A 12,184-nucleotide genomic window follows, 5' to 3' on the forward strand; every position below is an offset into this window, starting at 1 on the left:
GTGGCTCTTTATGCCAGCCACAATGTTGAGCTTATCATTACTATTTGTAATTAATTTTGCTTTATCCACCTACAGGTCCCATTAACAAGCCCCCCCCCCCCCCTTATATTTCATTTTATGACATAACATTCTCTGTATCAGACTTTCGCACGATCTTGCCACCGAATTGCAATCACACTCCCTGCGCTGCGCCGTTCTCGCCCGCTTCCAAGACGATAATCCCATGTTCCGTTTACACCGCATTTCTGCCCTCCGAAAGGACACGGCAACGCACTTCTGACGGAGCTCTCTAAAGCCCGTTCCGCGCCGCACGGCATCAGCCCCGGGAAGGTGCGCAGGGCAGAGCCGGCGGCAGGGGCTGGGCAGGGGCTCCGCGGGGGGGTGCGGAGCGGGGCGCGGAGCGGGGCCGGGGCGCGGAGCGGGGCGCCCCGCCGGGCGGCCGGAGGGACGCAGCGTGCCCGCCGCCCCGCAGCCTCACTCAGGGAGCGGTAAGTTTTTGCGTCGCTCCGTTGTTTCGCTCGTTGGCGGAGCAAGGGTGGGTTTGGGGAGGGGAAAATGGAGGGGTGGCGGCATGATGGATCCCTGGGAAAAGCACTCCCGGCCCGTGGGGCGAGCGCTGACAAAAGAGATTTGGCAAGTTCCTCCCTCCCTCGGGTTTTGCCCCCCCACCCGCCCCCTTTCAAATTGTCTCATTGTTAGCGGATTACCCTCGCCTCAGGTTACACCCGCCGGGGACCGGGGGAAGCAGCCCCCCCTCCCCAAATAAGATCTACATTGTCATTAAGGTGTTCTTCTCATTTGTGGAAAATGGGAGCCGCAGGACGGAGAACCCAAATAAAACAAAGGGAAGGGAGCCCGAGCGGTGTCGGCCCCGAGGAACTTGACTTTTGGCAGGGAACTGTCTCGGGGCACCATCCCGCAGCCGCTGCCCATGTTTCCCTCTCCGTGGCAGCCGCCCAGGTGCACGCTCGGCCCGGCCACGGGCGGCCACCGCGCCGGGACCCCGCCGGCGGCGGCTCGGTCTGGAGACCAAAGCCGGGTCCCCCCTTTCGCTCCCTACCGCGGCAGCTGCGGCCCGGGAGGGAGCATAAGGAGCCCCGGGGGCCGGCCAGCCGGCCAGCCGCGCCACTCGCTAGGAGGACAAGCCGGCCGGCCGGCTCCAGGCGTGCGGGGGCAGCTCCGCGCCCGCCTCGGCCCCTCCGTCCCGCCGACGGCGCCCCGCGCACAGCCCGCGGCTCCCCAGCACCGGCGGCAACCCGACACCGCCGCACGCTCATTGGGCGGCGCCGCCGACCCCGCCTCCCCGGTCGCGACGACTCAGGCGGCGGCTCGGCCTGCCGAGCGCTGAGGCTCGCTACTGTTTGGTCGACGGTGGATGTCAGTCAGGTTGAGGGACGGGCCACCCTGCCGCTGAGGTCCCGCCCCCTCGCCCTAATTGATATTATCGGAGCGCGGCGCGGGCGGCCGGGCTGCAGTCGGGGCTGGCGGGCGGCCGGCTGGCCCGGTGCGGGAGTAGGGCAGCGGCGCGGAGGAGGAGGCGAAGGCGAAAGAGAAAGGCAGCCGGGAGGGAGCGAGCGAGCGAGCGCCGAGCCAGAGACTAGCAGAGCAAATTCTTTACCGTCTTCTAGCACCCACCAAGCGGCGGCAGCGGCGGCAGGGTCTAGAAATATATAGCTAGAAATATAAAATCACCACGCTCCTGCACCATGGTTTTTCAAAATAGGCTCCCTTCTTGGATTATTTTGTGCTCCGTCTGGCTGTTCCGCTTTGCACACACGGGGGAGGCACAGGCTGCAAAAGAAGGTAAGGTGATGCGGTAAACAAAAGTTTGGGCTTATTTATTGCTTTTGCACGCGAAGCGTCTGTGCGGTGGCTTAGCGGAGGACCAGCCTGCCGCTGCGAGCTGCTTGGCAGCCTCCCCCCCCCCCCCCTTAATAAAAAAACCACAACACCCCAACACACAAAAAAAAAAAAGCCATTTTTTTCCCAGCTGAGGTGGAAGGGAGGAAAGAGCAAGGCATTCTGCTGGGGGTGTGCGTGTGTATGTGTGAGAGACCGGGAAAACTGCCATTGCTCTCAGGAATGAGGTCTGTGAGGCATTTGCACGTGATGGAAAGGCACGGGGCTGGGGAGACAGCCCCCGGCCCGGGGATCCGTGCAGGGGAGCCGCACTTGCCTGTGGCAGCCTTGACCCTCCCGCGGAGCTGCAGGGAGGGCGGGTAGCCGCGCTGCCCCCCGGGCGGGGGCTGCAGGGGCTCCGGGCCGAGTTTCGGGGCTCGGGACGTTCCGTGGGAGGCAGGGCACGGCGCGGGCTGAGGCTGCGGGGCAGCTCCGCATCGCTGCTTGCTGGGGGCCTGCACAGACCGCGGGAAGGAGCATCGGAGTGCAGTTTGGCACCTCCCGGCCGTGCAGGCGTTTAGAGGGTACACACAGCGTGGCGTCGTGTGCCTGCAGCGTGTGGGCTCTCCCCCGGCATCGCCGGAGAGAGGCAGGTTTAGGTATGAGTGTTTTACACCATCTGCGTGTTACAGCGGGGCTCCCCGATTCCCATCCATCCAACACTTGTGCCTGCGTAAGGCGAGCCCCGGACATTTGTTTTCCCCGCGCGCAGAGACAAACCAGACAGTTGTCTATCAGAGACTGATGGAGGTGTATAAAATCAATTCACAAAGTCCACCTGGGAATCTCTTTTCTCGCGCTGAGAAAACCCGAAATGATTTAAAGGAGCGCCCTGCTCGCGTTTGACAGCCAAAGGCGAAGGTCCGTCTCCATCTTCGGGGGGGGGGGGGGGGGGGGGGGGCGGCGCGGTGGCGACAGGGGAGTTAGGGGCTTTTTCGGTGTCTCCGCATATGTATGCGTTTGGGGGTTTTTCCTCCTCAGCTGGATACGTCAATATCTTCATAAAACCGCTGGCATGCAGTAAAATGCCATTTCGAGCTTGTAACTGGAGCTTAAAAAAATCCCTCAATTAAAATGTCCTCTGCCCTTAAGAGAAGGCGGCGATGACGAGGTTAGAGAGGGAAAGAGGGGAGAGCCATTCCTCAGCAGCGTTTCGAAAGTTTATTTGGGGGGACTGTGAGGCACACAGACACCCCCCCCGGGGAGCGCTAACGCGTGGCCGTGGGGCGGGGAGGGGAGAAGGGCCGGGAGGGCGCGCGCTGCCCGCCCCGCAGATTGTGCCGCCACCGGGGCCGCGCCGCTGGCTGCCGGCGGTGATCTGCTTCGTGTTTGTGTCATACGGCTATGGGTGAGCGTATGTATGCATCTATACGTACAAGTGTGCGTGTATAATGTGTCTGTGTTTGGGGAAAATCAGCCTAGCCCAAGGCGGGTCAGGAGGGGGCGACCGGCAGACGGGGATTGATAGCGGCTACCTGCTGCAAGCGCAGAAAACTCCCCTGGAAGGAAGAGCGAGTTTTAAAAAAAAAACCCCACAAAAACCAACTTTGTAGCTTCACCCCCGGCCTCGCCGAAGGGCCGGTGGCGGCAGCAGCCCCGCGTGGTTTCCCACCAGTCCCCGCTGGGTACGGAGGAGGGTGGGGGGTGGGAGGCTGAAAAGTTTTCCGAGCTCCCCTCTGTGGCTCGGTCGGAGCCGCGCTGAGGTGCCGGCGCGGAGCGGGGCAGGGGCCGCCGGGCGCTCCGAGCGGGAGACGGCCGCGTTACCTGCGGAGACCTGCCGGCACGGCGGCCGGGGCGGAGCGGGGGACAGGTCGTGGCCCCCCGCCCGTGGCGGCGACACCTGGGGGTCGCCGCCCCGGGCGGCTCCCTCCCCAAACCGACGGCTGCCGCGCTGGGGCGGGTGTGTGGCGGGACCGGCCGCGGCCGGGTGCCCCGCTGCTGCCCGGCGGCCCAGCCCCGCTCCTCAGCGCGGCGGCGGGGTGGGTGCGCGGCGGCGGCTCCCCGCGGAGGCGAGAGGCTGCCGCTCCCCGCCGGCGCGGCGCCCCGCGGAGCCGCTTCGCCCGCCGCCTGTGCGCCTCCTTCCGCGCTCCGTGCCGTGGAGGGGGCCCCGAGCGGCGTCCCCCCCGCCGCGCCCCTGCGGAGGGACCGCGCCCGGCGTCTCGCTGCGCGCCCGCCGCGGGAGCCTGCCGGCCCCGCACGGCCCCGCAGCGCCCCGCACGGCCCCGCCAGCCCAGCCGGGCAGGGAGCAGCGCGCCGCCCGCTGCCCTGGGGAGCTCTTCCCCGGGAACTCTCGGTGCTGCACGGAAACGGCGCGTTTGCTCTTTGCAGGGTGTTCGCAGAGCGGCGTTGTGTGTGTGTGTTGTGGTGGTTTTTTTTTCTGGGATGTGCCCGCCCGTTGCTATGTGATGGAGAGTCGCAGCCAAATAAAAGGTATAATGAAGTGCAGTCGTGGGACATTGTGCTGGTGCTGAAATGGTTAATTTTTTGGTGGTAATCTTTTTTCCCCGGACATTTTTAAATGCTTTTGTTTAACAAACCACCACATACACCACCTGCTTTTCCATAGAAAGTGTTACAAAGTAAAGCCCCTTGAATCCAAGCGTAATGAAAGAGCAGATAATCTTTCTAGAGAGAGACTATCAAACTTACTTAATGAGTAGTTAGACTTTATTACTGAAGTACAGGCCTGGAAGCTAGCGTCTTGTGTTGAGCTAACATTCCAGATATTACTATATGAGCCTTTAAATAACTCTTTTTAGTAATCTCGTCTTTCTAGTAATGCACTGAAATTTTGTGTTAAATTCTACTAGGAGAAAGGGCTGAAACCAGAATTATAACAATTTTAAAAGACCTGACAAAAGTTTTTTGAGTTACAGCCTTAAATCATGCAATGGAATAGCAGTACTTAAATGCTGTGTATAAAGTCATAGATAGGTTTATAGCTAAAGATATACTGAATAGATTTAAATTAGAAGTGTTACTTTTTCTTCAATCAAATAAAGTATGACGTTACATGTGCAGCTTTGAAGAAGGAATCATCTAAGTGTACCAAACCTAAATATATGGTTGATTAGTCTACAGCTTTGGCTGTTTGGAAGAAGGTATTACAGCAAATTATTTAACTTTTTTTTTCTCTTTTTTTTTTCTTCTTTTTTTTGGACATTACAGATTAATATATGTGCCATTTGAAAGTCTTACAGAAACTTATATAATAATATGCTAAGAAAGAAGCTTATAGCTATGATTGGGATATAAGACGTCTACAGAAATGTATGTTTGGAGGTAACTGATCATTAGTAATATAACCTCCAACAGGTACCGTAAAAGATGTAAGAATTGGTTTATTGAGCTGTGATTAACTGCTTTCAGAGGCAGGGTTACATTTAGCTGAAAATAATTGCAGTGCTACTAGAAGTGATGTATATTAGTATAGAAGTGTCATTGTGGTATAGTGACACGAAGAATTTAGTAAGGCATTGCCATAAAGTGAATTAATCTGATTTTGTGTATATAGTATTTTGTATATATAGTATTTTTTATATGCGAAGTGTGAGGTAATTGCAGAGTCTTTTATTTTCTGTATGCCTGGCTGTCATTTGTTTATAGAGTTACTGCTTTATCACCTAAAGGACGTACTGTTTCCTTTTAAACTCAGAAAGACCATTGCTTTTGCAGTGCAACTCCTGGTAGGGTATAGGCTAGTCCTGTCTAAATCCGTTTGGGAAAGTGTTGAAATGTTGGTGTGTATTTGTTTGTTTTAAACTCATTGTAGTAACAAGCATATGACAAAGGAGATGAAGGGAGCATGCATCTTAATGACTGATTAGTAACAGTTTAGAGCACTAAGAAAAACAATAGATTTTGATTTAAGCAATGAAATTGTTAAGATTAATGTATATCTGCTTATGTGTGGTTGGTACCTAATCATTTAATCATCTGTTTACAAGTAAATACATAGCCGTGGTTGCAGATAACTTCATAATAACATGAAAAAATATTAATTTGTACAAAAATTATATTCTTTTAACTACTTTTTAAAGAAGTTTGGACTTTGTTCTTTAGTTTTATATTCCCACTTATTATTATATTTAACAAACAGTAGAAATTCTTTTTTTTGTTTGTTTGGTTTCTTTTAGTAATATTGCTGGACTCTAAAGCACAACAGACAGAGTTGGAATGGATTTCCTCTCCTCCCAATGGGGTAAGTGCTCCAGGCAAAAATTAAGTTCCTAAAGACGAGTTGTTATTTTACCAAAGCAATTGAAACATTTGCTTTAAACTAGCTCCCCTTCATATTTCTTTCGGTAGTTGTACAAGGTGTTTACATCTTTTTCATTTTTAGAATGGAAAGTAAGTGTACCTCAGGTTACAGTGTACAAATGTACAAGCTAATTAAAGGGTAGAGTCTCACCTCAATATTCTCGGTGGCTTTATGTTTTGTAGCATAATCCTTTGTGATATACCAGAAAGCTCTCTGTATTTGTAACGTGGTATTTTAAATCATTTTCCTTCTTCCTTTAGAAACAACAGATTTACTTCTGTGTGGAAACTTCTAAAAATATGTTTTTCATTTTCTGTATAATGGGTGATCATAAATTTGTTTACGATGTTTTCTTTGTAATTGAATAGCACAGATTGAAGCGCTCTAAAATAAAAACATTTATACTGCAGATGTGTTTGAAGTGACATTCCAAACTTGAAACATCCCCAAGTCCTGAGGAGCTTGATATCTGGAACTAGGCACGAATTATGTGGTTAAGGCCACCTCCAGCTTGCTTACAAATTAATCTCATGGTACTCCATGAAATGTGGCATTGTAAAGTACATAGGTATAAAAAATGAGAAGTTTAGAAACATTGGTGTTATTGCCTTATTTATTATATACATAAAATTGGGAAGTTTTACTTTCAGTCTGAATTGAAAGTGGTATAAAACCCCTTCTTCCTCAGTCCTTGAGGAAGAACGTTTTCAGAAAGATAGAATGGGTATATTGTCCTACCTTAGCTGAGTCCTACCTTAACTCAGTCTGACAAATCATAGATTATATGGACATTTCTTACTCATGGAAGCACTCTTGATGAATCCATTCCGACTCCCTGCATGAACAAGGACTTGGGGGATCAGGCCCTTAATCTTCAGCACATTAAGAAATCTGCAGCCAGAAGAGCGTGAAGTGTGAGTGGGGACATAAAAGTGTAACAAATCCTTTAAATAAGAAGAATGAAAATCTGAAAGTGTCTTTCTTTAAAAGCAAGATCGCAAAATCAATACAAGCATAAACTGGAAACGAATCTAAGGACTTCAGAAAGAATTTAGTGCGAGCTCAACACGTATGATGGCTAATAACCCCGGCATTGGTGTTTTGCGCTGATTGAAGCCGTTACCAGAGGTGTTTGAAAGATTAGCTTGGTGGCAATTATATTAGGCTAACCTGTAGATAATGAAAGACATGCCAACACATTACACATGTCAGCATAGTGAAAGATGAAGGTAGAGTCAAATTCAACAAATAGTAAAAGGCAGCATTCAGAGATAGAAGCCACTTTCAATCAGGAATTAAAAGTGAATAAAAAGTAATGGCTGGATTTTTATGCGTGAAAATATTCAGAAACAGTTGCCTGTAAATTAACATAAAAGTACCATTTTAATAATGTAATTTTGAAAAGAAATGTTTTTCTAGTTTTAATTACTGAATATTCTACTATGCAATAAAGACTTCATGGGAATAAACACAGAAAATCTTATTCTTGAGAGAAACTACTGCATCATCCTGTACAGAAAATACCAGCCAGACACTCATTAAAAGCCTCATTCAGCTGCAAATGTTAGGTCTAACAATGATCTCAAACATTGCTAAGATAACCAAGAGGTTAAAATACCGTATGTTAAAACCAATAGAACAGGATACATTCAAATGGAATTGCATGTATATCATGACATGTTGCAGCAGGACAAAGAAAAGTTGAATTTTCTTGCTGTAAAAGGTATCATAGAATTTATCACTTTAAAAAGACTTCAGTGAAACATGACTTCAGATGGCTTAGGTGAAAACATACCCTGAAGTACTGATCTTGTTGGTTGGGTTTTTTTTTTGCACTGCAAAGTAGGTATGCTTGAAAATGGGCTGCTTGAAATAATAGCTCTGTGATTACATAATTGAGTTATAAGTCATAATTCCTTAAGTTTTTAGGAAGATCATACTCCATGGCTTTGGGAAATAATGGAAAGATTGACTTCAGTGTTTAATGCTAAGGCTAACATGAAGTAGGATTTCTTATCTGAATTTAGGGTTTTGTATGTTTTGCTTGACAGTAGCATAAGAATCAAGCTGATACTCGCTAACCTTGTGTAGTGGGCTAAAAATGGTTTTGTTTGGTAAATGTATTTTATTTGGCTTTTTTTGTTGTTTTGTTTTCTGGTTTTGGCTTTATTTTTTGTGGGGGGGTGGGGAGGGAGGGAGGGAGGAAGGGGAGAGAGGATTTGTTTTGACAAAGCAATCCACATCAAAACCGGAAAAGTCAGATTCTGTTCTGTGGTGCATTAGAGTCACTTTCACTTCAAAGATACAGTACATTGTCTAACTGGAATATCTTCTTGCAGAGTCTGGCTCCGTGTTTTGAGGGAGGACTGCTTACACAAGACAAAAAAGTGAAAGAAACAAAAGCCCCAAACCAACTAAAAAACCCCAAAAACCCAACCCATCCCCCAGCCCTACTTGATGTGAAATGGAGAATAAAAATCAGTAACATTTTAGGCTTCATGGCTTTTTTGTCATTTTTGTTCTGGGGTATTTTGGTTTGGTTTTTTGTTTGTTCTGTTTTGTTTTTTGATGTGGCAGAACCGAAAGCCTCAGTGTCCAGGGCCCCTTTTTCTTTTCCTTATAATTTTTACTAGTCCTTGGGGGGGTGGGGGTGGGGTGGGGGAAGAATCTAAGAATCTTACTCATTCCGATCTAGTGTATCTATTATAAAGATAGACTTCCTTCTGTTCTGAGATTAATACAGTTCCATATGCAATCAGTTCAGTTAACTCCATGAGTATCTTATATTTCAATCATTTAATACCATATGCATATATGATGCCATACATACCACGTCTATATTAACTGTAGGGCTTTGAAATGTGCTTTGATATTTACAGCTTCTGTGCATTTCAGCATCTGCAGCCGTGATATATTTCGTGGTGATAACCAGCATCAATTCAGCCACATCTGCTTTTCCTTGGAGCAGTATACCAACATTAAAATGACCTCATTTGCTGTCAGATAGGCTTGCAAAATGCTGTATACTGCATGGCTCCTAGTCTGGGAAACTGACGCCTTCCATGCTTGGTTACCGGTGCAAGAAATTTCAGTGGGTGCTCCATGTTGCGGAGGTGCCCAGTATGCTAGTCCCACAGAGCGCTTAAGCACATGCTTACCATTAAGCTCATAAGCACTGTCATTGATCTTAAGTGTGAGCTTAAGTGCATTATTGACACAGGGCCAGAGGGCGAAGTGCCATACAGAGAAGTCATGGTTGCCTGTATCATCGGATAGCCCAACCCTGCCCTGCCTAATTCATTACAGCTGTGGTTTCTGGAGTGGATTAGATGTTAGAAGAAATGTGAAAAAAGGTGAGAGACAGGTATTATTACGGCTACACCCGGGCAGATCCACCTGGTTGATTGCATTGGAAGGTTTGCCGTTGCCAGAGGTGCAAATTCCGGTGCCACGGAAGGCTGTTGAAGACTGCAGGGCTGTTACTGGCTTGTTACACAGTTGGTACCCTAAAGAGGGAACAACAGCAAAACCCGGGCTTTGAACCAGTGAACTTTCAGTCATGCGAGTTGTTCTTAATTATGTATAATCTCATGGTTCATTTGAACTCCCAACTAAATGAAGTTTGCTCCTTTTAACATGGATGCAGCCACAGAACAAACTGCAAGGTGAGGAGCTCCCGCCTGCCTTCTTTGGTTTGTAAGTAGAACAGAAAGTGGACTGAACAAAAAGAGGACAATCAAAGTGTTTTCTTGCTTTCAGATTTTTTGATTCTGTCTGTCTTCATTTGCCTTCTCTCTGTATGCCACTGTGATCATATAGGAGTGAATATCATCTGACTCACAAGTTTCAGGACCTGGTCCCGTGCTTTCTGTACAACTGGAGGTTCCACTGGAAGTTTTATGTACACAAGTTTTATGTACCGTAACGCTAGGCAATTTCAGTGTCTTAAGACTTCACTGATTTTAGGTTTCCCTGGAAGCAAAGCTGCCGCCCTCTTTGTCTTTGCTTACCTAAAATTGCCATGACTTTAATGAAACATGAGAGAGCCTGGTGTGTAACCAGAACTTGGTACACTGAACAGCTTGCTCTGAAGCTTCTCCTTTACAACTCTGCCCATGATATGAAAGTGATTTTTAGAAGTTATTTCTATGTTAGCATGACATGGAGGGAGAGAGGTCCTGCAGCTGCCTTAATATGTATTTTCTTCACTTGTGTAAGAGTGTTTTAACAATAACCTGCTTGTTAGGAAGACATACTGTTAAAAACGAGTTCTGAATTGCTTGAAGCCTGTTAAAATACGCAATAGTTATATCTAGTGGCTTTTTTTTTTTTTTTTTTTTGTATTACTAACTGTTCGTTATTGTTTTAGTGGGAAGAAATTAGTGGACTGGATGAAAACTACACTCCTATACGAACATACCAGGTATGCCAGGTGATGGAATCAAACCAAAACAACTGGCTTCGGACTAACTGGATTGCAAAAAGCAATGCACAAAGGATTTTTGTAGAGCTGAAATTCACTCTGAGGGATTGTAACAGTCTTCCTGGAGTTCTGGGGACTTGTAAAGAAACTTTTAACTTGTATTATTATGAAACAGACTACGACACTGGCAGGAATATTCGAGAAAACCAGTATGTAAAAATAGACACTATTGCAGCAGATGAAAGTTTTACCCAAGGTGATCTTGGGGAGAGAAAAATGAAACTAAACACAGAGGTGAGAGAAATTGGACCTTTGTCCAAAAAAGGATTCTATCTTGCATTTCAGGATGTAGGGGCCTGCATTGCTTTGGTCTCTGTCAAAGTCTACTACAAGAAGTGTTGGTCCATCATTGAGAACTTAGCTATTTTCCCTGACACAGTGACTGGCTCAGAGTTTTCCTCTTTAGTTGAAGTACGAGGAACTTGCGTCAGCAGTGCGGAGGAGGAGGCGGAGAACTCGCCGAAGATGCACTGTAGTGCGGAGGGAGAATGGTTAGTGCCTATTGGAAAATGTATCTGCAAAGCAGGATACCAGCAAAAAGGAGACACGTGTGAACGTAAGTAAACATACAAGTTGCTGTAAAATGTACATTATAGATCATGTTTTACCAGCTTATTTTTATTATTTTTCTTGCAAGAGAAATACGTCATCAGACTGCTTGTGAAGTTTTTGGATCCTCAATCTGTAAACTTCACACTGGCTAATCTAAAGCAGTCAGCCCTTCTGGATATGGAAGTCAGTGGGTGCATACTGCATTTTTAGATTTAAACAAGAAAAGTTAATGTTGTGTGAAGCACAAATACAGATTCAGGACTAACATTTTAAACGGGTTAAGGTGATGTTCCTTGTACCTCATGGTGATGTTGAGCAAGTCATACCTATCAGAGAACACTGTGTCAATAATCTTAGATATGAGTAGTTAAACAGTTTGTTTTTTCACATGATCTGTGGCAGAGTTATAAGGAAACTAAACCTGAGGTAGTAAACTTAGAATGAGGTGTGGTTAGTAATGGGAGGAGTACACACACAATTAAACCTGAGTGTAAAATTCAAACAAACACAAGATAGATCTTTCAAACGGAATATCAAGTTTTTAGAATAAAGTATATTTTTCTTCCTACAATATCTTTTTGCTTAAAACTAACTCAAAACTTTCAGCTTGCTGTGGGATCATAGTGATTAGTTTAAAATACTAGCAAATCGGAGACTACTGAGTTGTACTTTCAGACTGATACAGCATATTCTGACATCATATTCTTAGAATGATACGTGCCCTTAGCATTGCTGTCACTGGGGCTACATGCATAAGACATTTCTGTTTAGTGTGTGAAAGCATATTTCAGTATTTCCGCTTACAGCAAAATCACGAGAATAGGCAGTTTGTTTTCATGTACACTTAATACAAGGTCTATCACTTTTATCATAAGATAACAAAAGGAGTTATATATCACCATATTTTTATTGTAAGATAGGCAGACATTTGTTGGTGAGAAATGTTGTAAGTCAAAAACTGGAAAAAAAAAACCCCAAACACAGGTATC

The 12,184-nt window shown here is 46.9% G+C and overlaps 1 protein-coding gene across 6 annotated transcripts in view; it reads left to right on the plus strand.

Moving 5' to 3' along the window:
* The first annotated feature begins 373 nt into the window (after positions 1–373).
* The window catches only part of EPHA7 (EPH receptor A7), a 170,358-nt gene continuing 158,547 nt past the window's right edge, over positions 374–12,184 (plus strand). For 3 of the 6 annotated variants that reach the window (XM_014287317.3, XM_005434035.3, XM_055714299.1), the window contains exons 1-3: positions 1,468–1,803; positions 6,036–6,100; positions 10,530–11,199. In XM_014287317.3, the coding sequence (XP_014142792.1) occupies positions 1,707–1,803; positions 6,036–6,100; positions 10,530–11,199 (832 nt within the window). In that variant the 5' untranslated portion in view covers positions 1,468–1,706. Of the gene's footprint in view, positions 489–1,466; positions 1,804–6,035; positions 6,101–10,529; positions 11,200–12,184 lie in introns of those variants that run through there. The other 3 variants (XM_005434036.4, XM_027797989.2, XM_055714300.1) reach the window with 2 other exon arrangements.

The sequence above is a fragment of the Falco cherrug genome, chromosome 6 (genome assembly GCF_023634085.1).
Source record: "Falco cherrug isolate bFalChe1 chromosome 6, bFalChe1.pri, whole genome shotgun sequence".
NCBI classification, from domain to species: domain Eukaryota; kingdom Metazoa; phylum Chordata; class Aves; order Falconiformes; family Falconidae; genus Falco; species Falco cherrug.